General features: G+C 35.7%; 3 protein-coding genes across 11 annotated transcripts in view; all 3 read right to left on the minus strand.

The window, feature by feature from the left end:
* LOC128259400 (calcium-binding protein E63-1) overlaps positions 1–17,422 on the minus strand; it is a 30,387-nt gene extending 12,965 nt beyond the window's left edge. Inside the window, exons 1-4 of one of the 9 annotated variants that reach the window (XM_052991745.1) lie at positions 17,241–17,422; positions 14,926–14,975; positions 12,312–12,350; positions 12,172–12,211 (exon numbers count right to left, since the gene is read on the minus strand). In XM_052991745.1, the coding sequence (XP_052847705.1) occupies positions 12,172–12,211; positions 12,312–12,350; positions 14,926–14,961 (115 nt within the window). In that variant the 5' untranslated portion in view covers positions 14,962–14,975; positions 17,241–17,422. Of the gene's footprint in view, positions 1–3,562; positions 3,833–5,058; positions 5,222–9,813; positions 10,063–12,171; positions 12,212–12,311; positions 12,351–14,925; positions 15,348–16,946; positions 16,966–17,240 lie in introns of those variants that run through there. The other 8 variants (XM_052991746.1, XM_052991747.1, XM_052991744.1 and 5 more) reach the window with 8 other exon arrangements.
* Positions 17,423–18,491: 1,069 nt separating this feature from the next.
* On the minus strand, positions 18,492–19,921 carry LOC128259399 (transmembrane protein 267). Its single transcript, XM_052991742.1, has 2 exons — positions 19,388–19,921; positions 18,492–19,331 (listed from the first exon to the last, which is right to left on the minus strand). Exons 1-2 carry the CDS (start codon positions 19,679–19,681, stop codon positions 18,948–18,950), a joined length of 678 nt encoding a protein of 225 aa, XP_052847702.1. The 5' UTR covers positions 19,682–19,921; the 3' UTR covers positions 18,492–18,947.
* Positions 19,922–20,395: 474 nt separating this feature from the next.
* On the minus strand, positions 20,396–22,414 carry LOC128259398 (aldo-keto reductase family 1 member B1). The gene is made up of 6 exons (XM_052991741.1): positions 22,209–22,414; positions 21,682–21,849; positions 21,443–21,615; positions 20,956–21,100; positions 20,701–20,898; positions 20,396–20,634 (listed from the first exon to the last, which is right to left on the minus strand). Exons 1-6 carry the CDS (start codon positions 22,335–22,337, stop codon positions 20,434–20,436), a joined length of 1,014 nt encoding a protein of 337 aa, XP_052847701.1. The 5' UTR covers positions 22,338–22,414; the 3' UTR covers positions 20,396–20,433.
* Between the last annotated feature and the right edge of the window lie 326 nt (positions 22,415–22,740).

Genomic DNA, 22,740 nt, shown 5'->3' on the forward strand with positions numbered 1-22,740 from the left:
AAATAGGGTAATTGTGACACACCACAGTTAGAAAAAACTTAGATTACATTTTTTTCAAGTTTTAGTTAGTCTAGCTTAAAAGTTAATACCAAGCTTATTTCTGTATAAAATCTTCTTAGGCAAAAAAAAACCTTCCTACACTGATAAGAAAATAGAAAAGTACCAGTTATTATCTAATTTTTTAACCAATAATAATAATATTATGTATTATTCATTGCATATTTTTATATTAATGTTGTAAATATTAGATTTAAAATAGTAACTATTTAATTTGAACGCATTTTACCAAAGTTATATATTTAAATTGAGTAAAAACATTTCGATGTACTACGTTTTGTTACCATTGCAGGCTTAAAACCTAGTTTACCGATCATTAAAGCTTAAGATAACAGGGTTAATTAACTTATTAAGTTTGCAGGATTTTAAAATAATTTTTGACTGGTTTATATCTCAATTAAGGGAGTGCTAGTAAATACCAATAGCCATTTTGTGATAGAATAGCATAGACAAAAGATAATCCAACATTTTAAAGTGTACAATATTTCTTCTTTGCAATATTTTTAAACATTTTTTCAATGCAATAATTTTTCATTGTAAAATAAAATTAGAATGTGAAAGTGCAAAAAAGCAATATTATCCATTAAAGGCAGTGGGCCTTTCTGGCTGAACTGCGATGCAAAGGATAAGAGGGAATAGGGACGTAGATATGCGAAAATTGCATGTAAATTGCTTTGGGCAAAAGCCGCTTATCCACCTAGACCACGCCTTTCCCGCCAGCCCTTTTCCCATTTTCCCCGTTTTCCGGCGCATGTGGGCACTTCCGTTGCTGTAGTTTTTGTTAATACGACCACACACACTCTTGAGCTGTCGTACTTGTATAGTTTGTAATTGCACACGTGTTTATACTTCAAGTATTGACATATTGACACCAATATTTCACAGTGCAGCTCGAACAGAGCGGAGAATGCAGAGTAGAGAATGGAGAATGGAGGGAATGACAGGTGTCTGTCGGGAAGTCGGGACATATTGAGGTTAACCCATGGATCGGCGCATTTGATTGGCGTCTAGTTAAGTACACTTGTTCGTTTATACATATATAAAATATATAGTCGACGCTCGAAACGAATTCAAATTGGTCTGTTGCTCATTTCGACTTTTATGGCGTTGGCAGCGGATTGATGGCTGCGGTGGCTTAGAATCAAATTTGGCAAAAATAAAATTTGGTAATGTGCACAGTGTCGGAGTAAATACCTAAAGAGTGCAATAAACTTGAATGTTTTTCAAAAAATAAATGATAATTTGGACAGTTTCAAAGAAAATAGATTTCAAAGCTATAGTAATAAAGTTATTTTTTAATATTTTCAAACAGTTGGGTATAATGGTTAAAAATGGTTTGGTAAGTCCCTATGGGAATTAGAAAAAAACGAAGGACAAACTTCTCCTTTGACCTTCAAACAAAGTGTTTGCACGAGCAATGAGCGAAATTTTTATAATAGCCTTACTAAATCGGGACAGAGACGAACTTAAGGTTCCATCGGCTTGGCATTGCCATGGCAAAGTCAAAAAGCGATGTGGCAGAAAGTTGGCCATCAGTAAGTGTTGCTGCAATTAATTGAGGCGACGTCTGGGGGAACCAGTCCCTCGGATTTACAAATAGTCCTGGGGGTATTCCCCTATCTGCTGCAATACAACTTTTTTAGACGGTAGAAAAACATTTAGTGTTTGCCCTTGTCTGTTTTGGCTTGTCGTTTATTCTTTTGCGTTGCCAATGAACTTGATAATTGCATTGCATCGCTCTCGACGGACCCTTTATGCCTTCAGTTTCAGTTTCTCCTCCCCGGGGCCTCGTTTTTGGGGACTGTGTAATTGAGTTTGCAACAAAACTTGCCAACACTTTCGCCATCGCCCAGAGGAACCCCAATAAATTGCACTTGCACACTGTGCTGTGGCTGCTGCCGTCGTAAATAACGCTTAAAAGTGAAAAGTTTTTTAGCTCCCAAACTTTTGCCATCCCACATATATTGGCAGAAGATTTGCCAAGCGAATAAGACGTTGGGAAGGGAATTGCCCTATGCATAAACCACAGCGGCCATGAAATGTGGGGTTTCTTTGATTATTTTTTTTATTCACAATGTATCAAGTGGATGAGGAAATAAATTTAACAAAATCAGTTTTGTTTCTTAATCGGTCCACTTTACAGATTCACATTTTAACAAAAAAAATGTTCCATTATGTGTATAAATTTTATTTTATAAAATCTTAAATATTATTTAATGATTTTTGTCGAAAGCCTAACTCTTTGTTTGTTTTAAATGCGAAATTAAACTTTGTTAACAAGAGCTTCATGTAAATGTTAGCAATGACTTTGAATAAACTTCAAATTTATTTAGATAAGAAAATCCAGATTTGCCCTTTTGTTTTTAGAGTTTCCATGGCTATTAATAGCCTTGCAATAAGCAATCCCCATTTAATCCCCTTTCATGTTCGCACTGAAATCAAATTATCCACACAAAGGACGCGGCTTGAACATTTTACGCGGGCTTTTCAACACTTCAAACGTGTCAAGTTGAAGTGGGCGTGGGTGTTCGTTCAAGAGTCTCTATTTGTCACACACATTTATGGGGCATCGTGTGGGAGTCCCTATAGAGCTCAGAGTTGAATATAAAGTTCGGCAAAGTCAAGAAAAAAATCCTAACTATTCAGGGAAAAAACCGCAAAGAGGATGAGTCAAAGGTGGAGTTCTGAAACTGACTTGATTGGTTTGAAACACAATCAAAGTTGGTGGTTTTGATTTGCATTGTTGCGATAAACAAAAGAATGATGTAATATTTAAGGAAATGGGCTATTCATAAATATAATACAAAATAACATTGATTGGCAGTAATAAAACAAGAAAAATCTGTAAGGCACATGGTAACTCAGTCAATTATGTTGAAATTATATTGGCTTGGTCACACTGATTTAAAATACTATGGCAAATCGAGATTAAATCTAAGACACCCACTAATAATAAAGAATCAACAATAATAAAGAGACTGTGAAATAATAATGGACTTTGTTGTCGACTCGCAAAGATAAGATATTTCCATGTCTATGGTAATTCACAGCAAATGAGCAAAGGAAATAAAAAACAAAACACAACCGAAAGTTATCGTGTTGATTAGATTGGAAAATCCGTTGATTGTATTTGATTGTGCTTTGCAACTTTGTTTGTGTTTCTTTGTCGAGTGGGTGTATTTATTATTTGGCATGACACACGACTCTGTTTTGTTAAATTCGCTCTCGTCTAATTTCTCCTTAAAATATTGCACACATGCACATGGGTTTTCAGTGATAATTACCCATATCAATATCATGTGCTAGTTGAGCGCTATTATAGAAATGTGTGACTGAGATAATTTCAATAGCAAAACAAAATAATTAATAAAAAGTGTGGGCATGGTAAATTTATGATCCACAGCTAGTCCGATATTTTGTGTATTAATTATTATTGTGACTTGTGGGTATCATTATAATAGCAAAACTTATTGTACGAAATTAGAGAATAAATCATTTTCCATACTTAGCTCACCTCGCACTTCACTTGCGATTTCTTTGTGATCCATTTCTGTTGTTCTCTGCTTTTTTTTTTTTTTTTTGCTTATATCTATATAGTATTTATAGATTTAGTGTTTTGTGTTATTTTCGACGCTCGTTTACTTGTTATTAGCGTAATGTTTCTTTTTGCTCGCCGGCAATTATGACTTTAGCTTTTTTGCGGATGTGTGTGCTTATTTTTGTCTCTGTTAACGGGCCGTATGAGTAACGCCAGCGATTTGTTTAGTTTTGACTACTTAAACAATGAAAAGGAGAATGGTTTTCGAAATCATTACTGGATTATTGTTGATCTTGGCCCGAGCAGAACACAATTATTATCGGCCTGATTGGTTTGGCTTGGTGTTTTAATTGCAATTAATTACTGAAATCACGACTGAATGAGGTCAAAATGCGTTCAGGGTCAGGGTCTATTATTTTCCTTTTTGTTCCTTTCTTGTTTTCATTTTTCCTCACATAACGCCGACACTTGTCGGCTTTCCTCAATTTATCGCCCGTCACTCGCTGAGTTTTCCCAGACTTGATATTTCAATAATTATGCCGCCTGACAGCCATTTCTCTTAAGGCCAATAAATATACGTCTTGGGTGATGCAAATTGAAAGTTTTATGGCACGAACAAGAGAAATATGATGGCAAATTAAGCTGACTTTCGATTTCTAAGAGGTGTGGTGGTAAATGGCAAAAAGCTGAGGTTTCTTTATACCAGCAAGAGAATACGATTAAATTTAGTCATCTTAAAGAAAATAAGAAAGCAAATTGTTTTTGAAAAAACCTCGTATCTTAGTTGACATTTATTATTCCATTAATCTATAAAGTTCTAACCAACATAATTCGCTTTAATCAAAGCTATTGAATTTAAATTCTAAGATGTTATTTATATTATAATAACTTTCTTATCAATTATGTTTAAAAAAATGTGATTAATTACCAAAAATTTTTTAGGAAAGACAATATACTTTATGTTGTTATCTTGTTACTTTTTTGTTATTAAAAATATATATGTATATAATTGCCTTTCCTTAAACATAGTTCTATATTTATAACACTGACTTAACAACGAGTTTATATATTTTTCAGCTTTAGAGGAATAACTCATCCTGAAATATAATTGATGTCATAATTTATCACATGTGGAAACTAGCTTTCCGTATCAAATTTGCACAACTTGACTCATCATTTGTCATGGCGATTGTAGCATTTGCCATACAACAATGCATAGTGCAGTGCACTGCATGAAACTCTTAGTGACATAACAACTTCTTTTGGTGTTCTTGCTGTCCTGTTTTAAGTTCCTTGGCCTTTAAATTTTACCAAAGACTTAACGACTTATAGTCGGAAACTTCAAGGCCGCACTTTACGCTTGAATTACGCGCACTAAGCTCAAAATATTTGGCGGGGTGGGGTCCATGTCAATCGGAATTTTAAAAACCAAAACAAAGGCCAATGCTCTTATAATTTGTAACCTTTTGAAATAGGAAACCAGCTGCTCGGGCCAAGAAATCGAAAAAAAAAACTGATAGAAGTTTAGTGAGATTAAGATAGTGAGATAGCGCACCGATAGTTCGGTTTATTTTTTGTTAGTTAATTTCAATCCGTCGCTACTTTCGTTCGCGCCGACTTCCAAACTGAAACTGAAAGCCATAAAGAGGAACCCCATGAATGACAGCCCCATTGGCAATAGGTTCGTGCCCGCACTCGTACCCTCCCCCATTGATTCCCGTTATCCGAAGGTTCCTCGGGTCCCCGAGACTTCGGGACTCCCTGACTTCGTCGAAATTTCATTCATTGCTGAGGCAACTAAAGAATTCTTCTCTGTTTTTGTTGCTGCCTCTGTTTTCATAACGTTCTTCACGCCGCGGAGAAAGCGGGAGAGAGTGTGGGGGTGGGCACTCTCTCCTCCGCGTTGGAATGCCTTTCAGTGTTTTCCCTTTCGACTCGGTGGAATTCACGTGATGGCGTTTGCTTATTGCTTTTGAAGGACTTTTAGGTGTTTTTCGTACGAAATTTGATAAGTTTGTTCACACTTCTGTTAGCTATCATCTAATATTCATTATGGTTTCATTTTCGGCGCTTAAGAAGTTTTTAATTGGTGGTAAAGAAAGTTGTTCGGAGCATCATTATTTAGATAAGAGTGTTGATCGTTGAGATAAGATGATGGGAGAACTTTGTAATGTATTTGGCCAAAATTTACAATTAAATAATGAGCTACAATCAACAAATTTTTGTATGTTTTGCAAAAAAGAAGATTAATATAAATGTTTAAGCTGAGTTAAAATAATTTTATTGTTCGAAAATCTTTTAAAAAGTGGGCAAGCAAAATATATAACATAATTGTAGAAAATCTTAAAAACGAATTTAATTTAAATACTAAAAAATTACATATTTTGAGGGATAAACTAAACTGAAATGCTTTTAATAGTAACTAACATTTAAATAAAATTAAAGATTATTCTTTATTTTATAACCAATAACTTTGCAAGAATATCTAGCATATGCCCTGTGTGCGTGAAATCCCCTTCAAAACAAAATCTTATAAGAATGCTTCCAGTAACCTTGCCCCAACCAAATGAGAAGTACAACAACAAGTCGCATTCTGTGCAGCATGCAATTTTTGCCTATGTATTAGTGTTTATGGAGGCGCAATTCTGTCTCTCGTACGCTCTCTCCTTACTTTCTTCGGCAGACATCGTGTGAGTGCCGACTGAGTCTCTCTTTTTATCGCTCCATTTCACTCACACCCATCGCGAGGAAGACCCGTTTGTTTTGCTCAGCGAATGTTCGGAACAAAACAAAATGATGGAAAACGGATTTTTGTTGTTATCGCAAGGCAACGGCATTTGTGTAAATCTGCCATGCGAGTGGGAAAGAGAAAGGTAAAGAGAATGCGGGGACAACCGTTATACGTAAGGCTTTATGCAACGGTATCGCTGCATTTTTATGTAATTCTCAATTAAATCGCATTGTCAACTTACATGTCATTTCAGCCTATAAATACGAATTAAGTACGATTTTAAAGATACCAAATTTTAATAGGTATTTTTCTTCTTGAATAACCAATTACATACATACATGTATAATTCAAATCCAGAAGTCGGAAAACTTTTCTTTTACAAAAATTCTGCAATACTGTCATGACTTTATATGTTTGTACCATTATTCACATGTATACTCCGTACAAAAATAATGCTATAATATAGTGTGATAAATTACTCGTTGAACACATCAAGAAAATATATATTTTTCTTAAGGTAAATTATGTAAAACATCAAGTCAAAAAAGTTAAATGGAAATTCAAGTTTATTAAATACAGAAAATATTTTTGTTCTTTATTAAACAACAACGAACATAAGAATTATACAAAACATAATGGTATTCATTCCTGATAAACAAAGGCCAGTTGAAAGAACTTTTAATCAAATGTTGACTTCAGTTTTCCCTTCCGACAAATGAGTTGCAATCCTTTAACGAAGTCCTGTCCACTTTTTCCACTTTTACTCATCTTTCGCTTTGAAGGGTCCCTCGCTTTTCCTCTCTCGATTCCCCAGTTCGTTCAACTCTCGGCAATGCAAACAACTTTTTAATGAAAATTAATTGGGAAAACTTTGAACAGTCAGCAGAGTGAAATGCAAGCTAGGACCAACGAACACCAATCAGTTAACTTAACAGATGGATGGATTGAGTTCACAATATGTGCAGTTTTTTTTAGGACGATGGCCTTTATTGCAGAGCTATCTGATTTGTATATTAAAGGGAAAACTGCGACGCAAAAAACTTTTCCAGAAGGCGTAAATTGTATTAGGCACGGAGTAACCAAAAGTCGGGTCCAAAAACATCACGAACGCCTACGAAAATCGTGGGTGGTACGCAAAAGAAGTCACGTGCCATCGCCAGAGGGCGCCACCCACGGACAGTGCGTTCAAATCGGTAAATTCTTATGATTTTAGTGCCTAACAAAAAATCCATTTATAATAAGATTGGCAATGCCATTAGCCTAAGGAACAAATTGCCTCACAAGATAGCAATTTATGTTGATATGGTATATTATAACCAGTCTTTATCTCTTCTTTATCTATCTTTATTTTATTATACGAATTTAAAATGTTGATTACAGTGACATTATGTCATTGATAGGTAAGTTAAGCCAAAAGGCCATTTTAGCTCACAAAATAAGTTATAGGTTTTATTATAATGGGTTAACAAAAGTGTTTTTTGAAGCACTATATTTTCTTAGTTTTGTTTTTCTCTAAAAATGTAATACTTTGCAAAAACAAACATTTTTTTTTACAAACAACACATTTTTTTTATAAATATGTATATATTATATTTTCTTATTGGTTTACTATATGAAATTAAATTTTTTCAGTTTAAGTGCGCAAAAATGCATCATAAATGTGGCATTTTACGAGGCGATTGCCATTATAGATGCGTTTGCAGTCAATGCTTTTTATCTGCGGCTTTTTTTATGGCCCGTCAAAATACCCAAGGCCAGTCAACTGGTCCATATAGAATTTATCCTGAAATGTGAAAGCAAGTGCAGCTGGGTTCCGATTCAATGTCCTGCATTAATATGCAAAAATCAATCCGAGGGCCGCTGGCATCGTCAAAATCTTTCATACGCGAAACGTGCCCCCTAAACGAGCTTCAAAAGAGGGTGGTAAGGGTTTCGAAAAGGGGTGGTAGATGGTAGATGTTTGGGGGTCAAGGACTATGGCACGCACAGAAGCAGACGATGAAAAACAATTTTTCATCTCGTTTTGTTATTGAATCCATTTACGTGACCGAATTAGCGCTTTGCACTTACTCACACATATATGTACACTTTACAGTTCATAAATGCGAAAATTGCTTAACAATGCAAACATTCGAGTGCTTAAAGGCTTAAATGAATACGTTTGATGGGTAAACTTTTTGAACCAGTGTTTGCTCTACAAATTCATTTACTTAATGAGACCAATTTTGTGCAGCAAGCGACTTAAATAAATCACATTTAAAGTCAAATTGAATTTTTACAGTCAACAAACGCTCCTATTTTTGTTTCGGCTAATTGTCTCATAACTCAAGTCGAGTAACAAGCCGAGAATTCTGTAAACGAAGCCTAAAAAAAGTGCCAACGTTGCGCAACCATAAATCAAAATGCAGGCGTGTCCCAAAAAAGAGTACAAATAAGTAAAAACTCGCAGAAAATATTACGGCTGCTTTTGACTGTCAGGTTTCATCAGCGGCAAAGTGGCAACAAATTAACTGCCAACCGCCCACTTGCCAAATACACAAACACACAGTGAGATAATTTTTCCGGAGCGATAACAGAGAGATAAATAAAGGGCCATGGAGGCACACAGAGAATAAATTGTATTAGTTATTAGTTAATTTTATACTTTATATTTAAAAAAAAATACCTTTTAGAATAATACAAAATCAATAATTCAAGAATTTGAAAATCAAAATAATATTTTTATTCTTTTATAAAACATTAAGGTTATTTACAAATTTAAAATTTAATAGTTATCAGAAAGCACTTCTCAAATTGAGTCTAATTTTTAAGAATATAAATTAAGTATTTTTAACTTAATAATTTAGTTAAAGGATGGTTTTTTAGAACTGATTTAATTCAAAATGTTTTTATCACAGAAATAATGTTTCATTATTGCTTATTACTTCCGGAGCGATCACAGAGAGATAAATAAAGGCACAGGGAGGTACACAGAGAAAAAAATATTTTAGTTCGATATAGCTTTAAAAAAATTGTCTTTAATAAGGTAATACCATAAATCCAAATTAGGGCTCTTGAAAATCAGCATATTACGGCTTAATTTTTTTTTCATTATAAAATAAAGTTGTTCTAAATTAATTTATCAGGAAGAACTTCTCATTATATCTCAGTTTTTAGAAATAAAGTTTAGTATTTGGAAAAGTAACAATTAAGCAATAGAAAGTGTATTTTAGAACTGATTTAATTTAAAATATTTTAATAATTGTCTATTAATTTGGAAAAGACTTTAGTTTTAACATTTTTTATCTCTCTGTTTCGGCCATACGTGGCTTCTGACAAACGTTTAATTAGTTTTACAAGTGGGGCGACAAATTGACATTGCCATGTGTCTCCGAAAGTTGATTGCTGTTTGCAAATTAGTAATATTCGACTTGCCGTGAGTACTCGTACATCCGATAACGATACTAGCGATTGACTAAAGTTTGGTATTTGGCCAACTTATACTCACACTTATCATCTTTGCTCATATTTCCGAAGCGAAAAGACGCTAATTTGCCAGGTATAACTGGTTCCCTGTGTGGGGTTTCGAAGGCACAAACGCGGCGGCACTCACAATCGGGCAATCAATCGGTTAATCAGTTAATCAGTCAGTCAATCAATCAATCAATCTCGGCTGGGGAGAGACACTCGAGGAGCACTTCCGAGCGCTACATAAGCTGGCGATACTCTGCGAGGGCGCGAAATAATAATGCTGCAGGAATGCCAGCGTTACCGTACGATTTATCTACGAAAACTCCCAAGATAATGACTGAAAACGAACTAACCAGGGCCTAGAACAACCCAGAACCCAGAACTCAGCCGACTTTTGCAGAGAGTTCTATAGTATATTGTATTATATTTCATTTGGGGTGATAGCACCCGCCGCTCCCCGCAGATAAAACTAACAGACTTATCAGCCGGATGGCAGCGCCCGATTTTGGTCGGTAGGTGGTTGTACACCTATACACCTATGTCGTATATATATCTGGGATGGGCCGACTTTATTAAGTGCTAGTCTATATGTCGTAATGGTATTTGCCCTCCCATTATTGTTCTTCTCATTGGCCTTATCTTGATTTGAGTTGTGTGATTGCCGGAGTGAGACAATCAGACACTTTGAGTGGGGCCTTAGCCCAAAAAGTTGTTGTGAATGGGTCATCTTGATTGTTGGACAATAATGGGGTAATACTAGTAGTTCTATAACTTTAAATAACGTCCCTTTCATAGGTGTTTATTTGCAAAGTGGGAGTGGTTTTATTGTAAGCAAAATACACTAGGGAGAAGTTTTTTAATCTTAACAGTACAAATATCAATACATAAAAGTTTTTTGAAAATAAAAATTGAGAAAAAGTAAATTTATACCATAATAAACCCTATTAAAATTGTATTTTTTTATGAATTATTTTTTAAGCAAAGTTTTCACGTAAAAATAAAAGCTGTCAAAAAAAAAAATAATTAAAACATTTTCAAAAATTTGGAACATTTTTTACTTTCTTGTATTTAATTTTGAATTCTTAAATTGAGCAATGAAAATAACAATTTAAAAGCATTATTAGGCAAGCTAAATATATGCTCTGCGGTTTGATTTTTTTTTTTATAATTAGGCTAAATTAGTTGTTTTGAACTTTATTTTACCAAAATTTTTTTGTATATTTCATACTTTTCTTAGTGCTCCAACAACCATTAAATATTTGGCAACAATGACACCCTACCTTGCTCATAAATGAGTCATTCGATTTATGATTGTTTTCACCACTGCTTTTTCCACTTTTGGCCAAATATTTGCTGGAGATCAACAGATGAAGGCAATGTCAAATGAAAGTGCCTGGCGCCGATTTAAATATGACTTGTTTGGCCTGTCAGCTGGGGAAATGTGTCACATGGGTGGCGGGATCAGCATTATCTGATTTAACTTTCGATGGCAAAAACCTCGGTGGTAAATCCCGGGGGCAAAATTAAATTATGAACACAAAAGCCGAACGTCAGGTATTTTTTGTTTCTGCTCCACTTAAAACTTTAAGTTTGTTATTTTTATTGGACGCTTTATACGCCCGTTAATTGGGCACGTGATGCGAGGGTGTCAGCCTTCTCCCGCCCTCTAAAACCCCTCTGTATTTCGCTTCCATATTTCTACTATCGGACGGAAAAGAAGGAGGCGCGTTAATTAAAATTCAACTCGATTATGGCTATCTTGATTAGATTAAAGCAGCAGTGTTGCCCGAAAAATTTCAAGATATAAAAATAACTCATGTAGAGGTGTGGATCCATCCAACTTTGCGTGCCAGTGCACCTGTTCTACCAAAGGCTACAATTAGCGGCAGCATAAATTACATTTTGCCAACATCGTTAAGGCGGTCAGCAACTTTTTTGGGCTAAATGTATATTCACAGAAATAGATTAATTTTTTATATTTAATTTTAGATTTAACGAAGAGTTATTAAGCAATATACCATTAATATAATATTTTTAGATAGAAAAAGTAGTTCTAATAAAACCTAAATAGGTTTTGAACTAATGGCCATCAAAGGGAACATAACAATTTTATTTCTCACTGCATACCAAAAAATAATCTTGCCTCTGATAGTGCTAAAACAGATTGCGTATACGCAGTGTGGGCTTGACCAAGAAACGGCAGATCTCGCTGTTTATCTTTGCCCATAAAATTTCTGTAATTGTGAATAATCAAATAGTAGATAGCAACACCCACTGTTGGTATATTAACCCATATTTTGTTGAGTTTTTCTCAGAAGAGCAGAGGTCACTGTAAACGTCTTGTTTGTAAATAAACAATTTGTCTGTTGATTTGCGGTTTGGTTTGGTAACTTACCTTTGATTTCCACCTCCGTAAATGGTTTCTTTTTGACAGACTGTGAAATGAAAAAACAAAAAAAAAACGAAACGAAAGTGAAAATCAAATAAAGAAACGGTCAGTCAAAATAAACCGATCCGAAATAATAATGTGTTTACCTTGGTGGCCCGTTTGCCCAGCAGAGCTGTTCCCAGCATCTGTGAAAAAAGCGTAAAAACAAATAACAAATTAAACATATTAAATAAAAGTCAGAGTCAAGAAAAAATATAAAGAAAATGTAGCATACTCTTAAGCTGCAGGGAAAAACCAAAAAGGCATTTGTTGGGGTTGGGCTGAATGGATATTTTTACATTTCGCCTATTAGTCTTTTTTATTTTTGACATTCTTGTTTATTACGTTGTTCTTTGGTTATTTTAGCACCCGTTCGAAACTTGTTGTTTTTCAATCTATTTTAATGCGAGGAATTCCGAACATCTCAACTGAGCCAAAAGAAAGTGCAAATGCAATTAGTTGGCTCTTTAAGAACAAAACATCAACCCTTCGATTAGTTCAAATTTGAGGAACAAAATTTCGTGCTTCTTATGTATGTATTTATTTTGCAATTCAATTACGTAGTGAAAGGCAAGTATTTCAACTATTTTTGATTAATTACAAAATGGGAAGAGTGTTTACGTAAATATCTGAAAAGATCAAATTATCCGAACAATGCTTAAATGAAATTCATTTCTATTGTGTACTGGGCAAAAAATAACTTTTTAATTAAATCATGTGCTGTTTGTTCACTCCGTTTTGACCTTTACAGTTTTATAATTGGATTTTCTTTGAATTAATTTCAGTTAATTCGTCGATAATGATAATGGTTTATTTAAAAACTTTTAACATGAATGTTGTTGTTGACTAAACAAACGTTTTTTATATGTGATAAAGCGAATTCATTGCTCTTAATGATTAGCTTGTTACTACTGGTTAATTAGTTGTTAATTCAAATTAATGTTTCGATCATATATTGTGTGTTTGGGCAAGTGTAATTGATTAATTTATTTAAATTGTAAAACCTGAGGGTTTTAAACGAGTAAAACAATTTATAATTTTTACACTAATCTTACGCTGTCTTGTTATCCAAATTAATATGCAACCTACCACCTAATTGGTAATTAAAATGCAGCAAATTTTCGCATGGCATGAACGGCAACCATGTAAAACCTTGTCCCAGGTTAGTTACCTTTGCCTACCGTTGATCTATTTGCTTTAAAAAAAATAAAATAAATGCAGATGCTGGCATGGCTCACGTGCCAATACGCATAAAATGTAAACAAATTAATAAATTTGTAGAGAACGGCGTTTTTATGCTCATTTAATGGCATTTCTCGTTGACACTTTTTCACGAATTTAGCAAATTGTTTATGTGCCGCAAAGCCTTGCCAGAATCATAAATCTGCGGCTTGTTTGTATAAATCCAGACAATATATTGTTTTGTCGTCAATTGGGAAATTCTGATAAACAAGTTTCGAAGCTTTGGACCTCAAATAGAAATTCGTATGATGTGCTCACATCATATTCTGATACACGAAATTAAATTATACACATCGAAAAGGTAGGCAAAAAGTTAATAATCGCCAATGTTTATATTCGCCAAGTATATGTTCGTCTATGCCGATAAACAATCGACTTTTTAATGCCTTGGAAAGCACTGAAGCGCATGTTGAACGCCAAAAATCTTGGACGTGCACATTAAGAAACCATTATGATGCCCTCCCTCGAAATGGCTAATTTCCAGGGGAATATGCACATGTCTATATTTATATATATCTATATATTTGCCTTTTATGGATGCTCGTCTGTACTTTTAATGATGTGTTTTGGCAACAAAGTTATAAGCTGCGACAGCGACGCATTTTATGGCTTAAGAAAAACGGAATGCAATGTTGTGGGGCAACTTTATGAGTGTCTCGACATATGATTTTAATTTTATTTTTGGAAATTATATAGCAGCATTTTTACTCAATTTGGGCAAGCTTGTAGACGTACTATTAAAGATTAATTTGCTTTTGCACTTTCGGTAAAAACAAGGAAGTTTAGTTTAATTTGAGGACATGGAAAAAATCATTTTTGTTTTATAAAAACAAAATGATCCAACTAACTGATCATTGTTCGTTTTTTAAAAAAGTGTTCTCCTATTAAAAAAAGTACAATATTTCAGGAAAGCTATATAATGAAAGTACGTCAACATTTCTAGTACTTAAATAAAAAACTATAACGTTGTTAAAAAACCAAGTGCAACTCAATTGTGGTTGTAAACTAAGTGTTTTATTTACAAAAGTTGCAATTATCAGCTTATTCATATCAGTTTTTTATGTCAAGTACAACTGTTAACGCCTTAATAATTATTTAAGCCTGGTGTAATTTAATTACCCTAAATATTGAACGAAAGATGGTGAAATTAACAAATACGATCTGCTAATTTACATATTTCTTGGCGGCCCTGACAAGCGAATTGCCGCAATGTAGTACCAATATTGTTATTAAAATTATTTATAGCTGGTGCCACCAGAGAGAGGGATTTAATATTTGCTCATCATAAAAGAAATGAAAACAAATTGTGTATACAACAGAGGCAGCTTTAGTGCCTGCCAGACGGGTAGCTAAAGCTGTTGCCACCATTGAAAAGCGATTAGGTAAATATTTATGCAAATGCGAGCAGGTTTAGACTAAAGACTCAATATCGTCAGGGATTGTAGGATCTTTTTTTTGGGGAGGATAGACGGTACTTACCTTTAGCTGTTGACGCAGTCCGCTCATTGGGCTCATTCAAAAGCTGAGAACTGATAACAGAGATGGGAATGAATGAGGGGTGCCGGTTGCGTATGAGTAATATTTTGTTTGAAATCAACTTTCTGTCTTTCCTGTGCTGGCCTAGTTTCGGCCTTATTTACCAAGCACACTTAAATGTTTAAAAAATGTGTTAGCACTCTTGTCACTGTGCACAGTATAATTATTCACGAATAAAATGTGTTTACTTTGCACTTTATCCTATTTGTCTGTGTATATAAATCTTAATTTTATTATGGGATTATTAATGGTGTGTGTTTTTTTTGTTTGCCTGATTATATTTTTCTTTGTGATTTGCTTGAATTTATTTTAGCAGCGCGCGCGACTCTTTCGACGATCGTCTCGCCACGGAATCCCAAACAACATTGAGCATTTCACGGCGCTCCAACGCGCTCGAAAAAGCTGCCAAAAAAAAAAGCAAAAAAGGCGAGAGTGAAAAAGAGAGTGCGACTCTCTCTTGTCAGTTGTTTTTGAACCTAAAATTTTGAAATTTCGCCTCGTTCTGGTATTGCCATTTTGTTAATTTTTATTTTTTTTTGTATTTATTTTCATCGATTTTGCTGCTCGTTCGCTCTTTGTCAACGGCGACTTTTCCCTGTGTGTATATGTTTTTCTAGAGAAAGATCTGTGGCATCAGAAGACGAGCAAACACGTTTCCCCATATTTGTTTATCAATGCGCCCCAACGAGCAGCATTTGGTGCTGAAATCTCAAAGTCTATAGCCAAAAACATGTCACTTTTCAAATCCCTGTTATAGCTGGGATCAGCTTTACTCGAAAGAGTATTATATAAACTGGGCAAACTGCAAAAGTTATATTTAGTCGGACGCACGGGACTCGAGTCATTCAACCCGGTTGCACATGAAATGACAGAAAGTAAGTGCCCCATGCAATTGCAAGTGCGTTCGTGTGCCCACTCTGCGTATGCGCTATTTTTACCAATCGACCAGCCACCCCATTGGCCGCACTTCGATAATTTTAATTAGGCAGCTGTCGCAGACCATTCAAATTGTTCAGGTGAGGCGTCCAAAAATGACACATTGCTCATACGACGTGGGGTCGCAATAAGCTAAAGCTTCATCTCTGTGCGGTTAAGACAACACTCGAATTTATTTTATTTGCCACTGTACAGCTGCTCAAACATAAATTTATCGTAAAGTTCAATTTAAGTCATACATAACGCTCTTTAAGTTCTGTCCAATGAACTTGGTAAGGTATGATATGGGTCTGTGAAATAAGTAAGTAGGTAAGCAAATTTTGTATCTTTTGTTTTAGGACATCCAATTTTAATGTTGTTTTTTATATAAAACAATAAAAATAATAAATTATCAAATATATTTATAATAATAATTCATATTTCAAGTACCTATATTTTTAAGTACCCAAATTATAGTTTGGCTAATGGATAAATTAAATTTACGTTTGTCTGGTTAATTACACTTTTTAAAAATTTCACAACTGTTTGAGAGCTGTCAATAAACTCTTCATCGATCATTGGCATTATCAGTTAATGACTTTACCCCTAGAGGCGAAGGTACTTGCTATGCTGCAAGAGCATTCAGAGATCTGCCATCAAGATCGAATCAGTTCAGATGGCTTCTAAGCAGAGGGAACCGGAATTGCACTGTTTACGAGCTCATTATCAGTTCATAAACATGAAAGCAGCAGCAGTCAGACATAGAACTTTTATGAGTTATTTATTTATTAGGCATTATTGTTACTTTTCTAAGAGAAAATACTAATAAACCTGTGACCGAAAACCGTGTCATCGCCGAGCGAGAGAATTATGGGGAGAAATCGGCTTTTTGGGCTCTTTATAGATTTCCAATGTAAATATTTACAATGTTTATTTATAAACCATATACATATAATATACATGTTCGAACATTGTGTATGCATGTTATGATCGTGCCAGATAATATTATGAAACTTTGCTGGTGCCCAATGGCGGATCCCGTGACTTACGCTGGATTTTAACGGGGTGTTAATGACTCTGGGAACGGCGTTTAGCAACTTAAGTTAGTTATCGGCTTTCGGCGGAAGGCAAACAGAAATGTCGCACTTGGCTGTGGACTTAATGACCTGGTCGTGATATCATCGATAGACAAATAAACGGCCGGCTGCCAAACGAAGCGTGAAAAGTGCCCAAGGTCGAGGGGCAAACAAAAAACAGCGAAACTCTAACTATACAGTTCTAAATAAAAAACAGTGCAACGGAAGCCAAGCAGTTAGCCAAATCTACAAATCCAGCGCACTTACGGCGAGCGGATTTTCACTGATATCCTCTTGGTCCGCAATCTTGGCCAACTCACAAATACACACGCGATCGATGGGCCCGAAAACTCTTAAAAACACGCGACCTCTTTGCTTTTTTTTTAGAACAACTGCTGTGGCCGCCGCGCCGTCACTTTTTGTACTGGCTTCTCTCAAGCGATCTGCGCCTCTGATCAGTCACATAAATATGTGTCCACTAACGAGACGTGAACAAGCCCAAAGCGATCATCATTTGTGTACACGGAGAACAATTTTTGGGTTTTAATGAGCACTACATGATTTGTTGTTTGACTATTTTTAGTTTTCAATGTTAAGTAAAAACATTTTATAGTTTATAATTACTACACAGTTAAAACAATTAATTTCTCTGAGTACATATAGAAAATGTTTAGTTAGTAAACATCAACTTGTGGCATTGTAATATGTTTTACATTTCATGGTGGAAAATAGTTTGTCACTTAATCGATTTGAGCTCATTAGCTTTTAACAGTAAAAATTAAAAATAAATGTGAAGAAATACAAAAAAAAATGTTTACAGTTGATAACTTATGGTTGATAAAAATAAGGTAAAACTTAAAACATAATAGATGTAGTTTTTATGTTTTACCTGGTAATAAAGCAATGCCTCTATTTAAGAAACCAAAAAGATAATGGGATCTTTTTACAATATGTTTAAATTATATACGCATAGATGTTTCGAATTTGTACTAAACAAAGAAGAACAAATAGTGTTACCAAAACCAAACTTCTATTGCTACTTTTATCGCTCAGTGTATGTCAAACAAATGTTGTTTCGTGGGTGCTGGCAACAGATTCAGTCGCTGTTATTGTTGTTAGTGGCGCAGTTAATGGGCATGCGTGGGAAATTCTGGGACCAACAATACAATAGAATGTAATCGTTGTTCCATCGCACGTAGAAGTTTAATTACCCAGTTGTTGACCCGCAAAAACACGGCGATTTTCCGCAGAAATGCGTAGGAAAATTTCGCGAAAACGCAAGTTTTTTTATATTGCGAACTTTCTCAATCGAATTTGATTTATTTATAATGGCGAACATTTAAAATTAAATTCGTTTAAAAATAACCGCGACCGATTCGGCAAAATAAGCGAAAAAGTCGATTTATGATGGGATTCTTTAGCAGCTATGCCAGCTATTAGGGCCAATTTGTAAATGGCAACTAATTTGGTCCACAAATAAACAGCGAATAGAATTAAGGTGGGCCAGGTAATTAAATGTGATTACAAGGTCGTATGTTTTAAGGCAATTACATTGAGTTTATTGTTCGATAAGCTTAAAATTCGTATGGCCTACAAGTAGAAGAGTCAAAGTAGAAGTTGAAAATCGATTACATATAATCGATATATCATTGTGCGCTTTGCTTGTTAGTCTAGTCTTTTGTCTAATAACTACATATCACATATACGGATATTATCTGTACTATATTTAGTTGCTAGTAAAAACCTACACTACTTAACAAGGAAATAATCAATTGATGGGGAAGGCATAGTTCCCAATTTAGAAAAAGGTACGTGTAAAATTGTGTCCTGTAGTGTGGAAGTATTTTGGTTTCTAGCTGATTTCTCTTACTAATTTCTAAAGCGCTTGAAGCTTGAAAAGCATTTTGCATTTACCATTTGATGATATTTTGCAATGTCTTATCACAAAGTGTTTTTTTTGTTGACGATACAGTTCTAGACCTGCATATAGCGATAGTTGGCAGTGGAACTACTGCTGCGATACTGGCCCTCGCTCAGCTTAATGTATTGGCCCAGGAAGTTGAGTACGCTGGCACTGCGGCATATGTTGTGCAGGCAGCCCAGCAGATGAGGCGTGAGGATGGTGGTCACTATATAGGCCACTTGGGGCATCCTATCCGTGTGTCCCAGTGGGCAGAGCCAGAAGCCCCGCCGCACGGCATCCCTTGTATGATGGGTGATGAAGGCACAGAGCAGGGAGCCCAGCATCAGGCTGGTCCTGAAGTAGTTCAAACAGGCGGTGCAGATGTAGAACATCAGCATGACCACTATAATACTGGAGCAGTGGAGGAAGGGCCGCTTGGAGAGATTGGTGGCATCCTGGGGGATCGCAATGGCTGATTCAATATGAGTTTATTGTGATATCCCAAACTCACCTCCAGATACAAAGAACGCGCCTCCACAAAGTGATCCAAGTCAATCAGCGATGACACAACGAAGCAGGTGAAAATCAATATCCAGCCAAACAGCTGGGAAGTTCGCTCGTAGAACTGCATGGCAAAGGCGATTCCCGTGAGGGCTCCAATGGCCGCATGGGTGGCATTGTCCACCAAGGCCTTCAGCAACGGATGCTGGGTCAGTTCCACAAAGTTGTCGCCCAGCAGACACGTAATGGTCACCAAGGTTGTCAGCACAATTCGCATATAGACCATATTGTGGCAGTGGGGCATCGATTTCTGGCTGCTCGTGCTCGTGCTCTACTTTTGCTGTGATTTTCGTTGTTTGGACGGAGTTACTTGGGGTTCGCCGGGGTTCACTTCACTTACTCCTCCTGCAGTTGCTCATCCACGTAATCTTCGCTGCGGTGGTGGCCACGTACTGCTGGCATTTTGTTTACCCCGGAAGTTGTTGTGAAATCCCGGCGATTTACAAGGATAATTATATTGTAATGGTTTTTGGTGTTACCGTAGTGGCGCTCGGCGAAATATACCATTTGGCTCAGTAAAATATACTGACATATATTGAATGCACCAAGTTTAGTGTAAAACGTTACAAAATACCACAGTGACCACTCGATACAGATAACAATAAAAATAGAAGGTTCTTCTCTGTAAGTTATTATAAAAAAATATAATCCAAATATACTGTAAACCGTTTCAAAATTCCACAGGGACCATTTGATACAAATAACAAACTGAATTCAGGATGTCCTCTGAAACTTCGTAAAGTAAAAATTTGGTTTGTTAAATTGTTTATAAAACAAACAATAACCTTATTTATTTAGGTTTCCAAATTAAATGTATTAAGCTTAAGCATTTGTTAACGATGAAAGCAAATTTTTTGAAAATCATTTATATTGGTTAAAAAACATTGTTTTTAAAAAAAATGCTAGACGTGTAGTGTTCATTTCCATGAACATCTACAGGGAAAATAATCAAAAAAGGTTGTTTATTAAATATAAATTATAGCTTTATTCAAATTTTTAAAAGCAAGCACTGTAAACGTTAAAAGGATAGTATTTGCTCTTGATAGCCTGGCGAGCATGAGCCACACGTTCGCCAGTGTGATAAGAATTTAAGATGGCATGATCCTCAGCATCCAATTTAAAATCAAAGACATTGAAGTTTTCCTCGATGCGCTTGGGATTGGAGGACTTGGGCAGGGGAACAGTTCCCATCTCAATCTGTCCACCAAACATGTTTGTGATCAGTCATATATTTTTTTTGTACCATTTATTCCAAATCCTTACCAAATATCGTATCAGCACTTGGGCAATGGTCTTGTTGTATTTGTTGCCAATGGCCTGCACCTTGCCATCGTACATAAAGGTGGGCGTCCTCAGCTCCGCATTGTGTCGACCCAGTGGACAAGAAGCGGTCACCACAACTTCATTTGCTTTGCACAGAGCAATCAGTTCCTTCTGGTCCAACGCTGGGTGGACTTCGATCTAAAAATTGGCCAAAGGTTTACTTCAAACTAGAGGTCTAACCTTCAACTAACGCACCTGGTTGTGGATTGGCTTGATGTTGCAGTTGGCCAAAAGGCGTGTCAACTGCTCCGAGTTAAAATTGGAAACGCCAATGCTTTTGGTGAGGCCCAGTTCCACCAGCTTCTCCATGGCACGCCAGGTGTCCACATAATCAATGTCACTGTAGGAATATTATGATAAAATGTTATTTTAAATTGAGGGTAAAATTATCGTTTGTGACTTTTAGCTCTCCCGTCAAATAATTCTAAATAAGGATTATTGAATAGGAGCTATATATAAAATATTAGTGGAGAGCAGAAATCTAGAACTTAAGAATTCGCGTTTAATAAGTTTTTTATATTAATGGGTAAAATATTGTAGTTGGGATTTGTTGTTTACCACTTATTGAGATTTGGTGTAAATCAAAGATAACTAAAGAGGCAACGTCAGCCAGTTGAGTCGTATGTCATAACAAGTTGTAAGTTTTAAATAAAAATCGTCAGATAGTTATTGAACTACTCACATGAGTTCCACCTCTCCATTGGCATCTTTGGGGATCATTTCGTTGTCGCCATGGTAGGCGTAGGAGAAGGGCCAGTGAATCAGGTAGAGGTCCACATAGTCCAGACCAAGGTTTTCCAAGGTCTTTCGGCAGGCGTGCTCCACCCTCTCCGGCTCATGAAAGTGGCACCAAAGCTGAGGAAAGAAATGTTCTCATTTAAGGATTATATTGTGCATTTCAACCCGAACTAGCCAACTGACCTTGGTGGTGATGAATATGTCCTCCCGCTTGATAACACCCTCGACTATCTTCTTCTTCACCGCTGCACCCACTTCACCCTCGTTGCCGTAGAAGTAGGCGGTGTCTATGTGCCGGTAGCCCACATCAATCGCATGGAGAACGGCCCGTTCGCAATCGCCTTCCACCGACTGAAATACATACAAGTCATCAATAACGTTAGACGTTCAATGGGCCTATTGATAAGGGACATTCCCAATCAATATCGGAGACGTGATCTCCCACTTACCGCACTCTAAAATAGTAAGCTATACATATTCAGAGGTAAACAAACTTATCATTTTTACCATTGAAAAGAGCAAAATTTATATTAACTTAATATAATTTTGTGCTTTCTCTTTATAATAAAACATATTAAAGTGTTTTGCTTTAAGTATAAAGACCAAATTGACAACAAATTTCATTAAAACAATTTTTTTGATATTCACACATTAGTTGCTATTCATGTTTTCATTCCCAATCAATATCGGAGAGGTGATCTTCCACTTACCGCAAAGGTTCCCAATCCAATGGGCTGAATCTTGGTGCCGTCGTTGTGTTTGAAGTACTCTATTTTGCTGGCCATCTTCACTGTTACACAGTTGCTCGCTGAATGTCTGTGTTCCTCGCTGCAGCTCATTTATAAAGTTGTGGGAAAAGGTTTAGAGAACCTCTAAAAGACCTTTCAAAATTGCAGATAACATATAACTGAGCTGTCGAGGAACTTTACAAAAGAGAATAAAAAAGTTTATTGAACTCGTGCATAATAACTTTAGCTTGTAAAGTTTACCTTTTAAAAATAAAAATATTTTATTTTCTAATCTAGCCATCTAAATGTGCAATGCTGTTCCTAAATAGAGATCGCACTTACTACCTACAATAACTAGAATTTTTTAAATTTAAACAAATTCCACTACAACCAATTTGCGACTGTGGAAATGCCCATATTTACAAGTATGTGAACAAATTCAAATACAATTTATCGATAGTTTGATAGTGGAGTGGCGCCAAAAGCTTTTTTACTTAACAACATCTATTCAAAA

Source organism: Drosophila gunungcola, assembly GCF_025200985.1.
Source record: "Drosophila gunungcola strain Sukarami chromosome 3L unlocalized genomic scaffold, Dgunungcola_SK_2 000005F, whole genome shotgun sequence".
NCBI classification, from domain to species: Eukaryota; Metazoa; Arthropoda; class Insecta; order Diptera; family Drosophilidae; genus Drosophila; species Drosophila gunungcola.

What these genes read in the sequence shown, in the direction of transcription:
- LOC128259399 (XM_052991742.1), bottom strand. Translation starts at nt 19,681, where the DNA reads ATGCCCCACTGCCACAATATGGTCTATATGCGAATTGTGCTGACAACC. An exon ending in CGCGTTCTTTGTATCTGGAG is followed by an intron (nt 19,332 to 19,387) that starts GTGAGTTTGGGA and finishes GCGATCCCCCAG; the next exon opens with GATGCCACCAATCTCTCCAA.
- LOC128259398 (XM_052991741.1), bottom strand. Translation starts at nt 22,337, where the DNA reads ATGAGCTGCAGCGAGGAACACAGACATTCAGCGAGCAACTGTGTAACA. An exon ending in TTGGATTGGGAACCTTTGCG is followed by an intron (nt 21,850 to 22,208) that starts GTAAGTGGAAGA and finishes TATGTATTTCAG; the next exon opens with TCGGTGGAAGGCGATTGCGA. An exon ending in AAGTGCTGATACGATATTTG is followed by an intron (nt 20,635 to 20,700) that starts GTAAGGATTTGG and finishes TTTGGTGGACAG; the next exon opens with ATTGAGATGGGAACTGTTCC.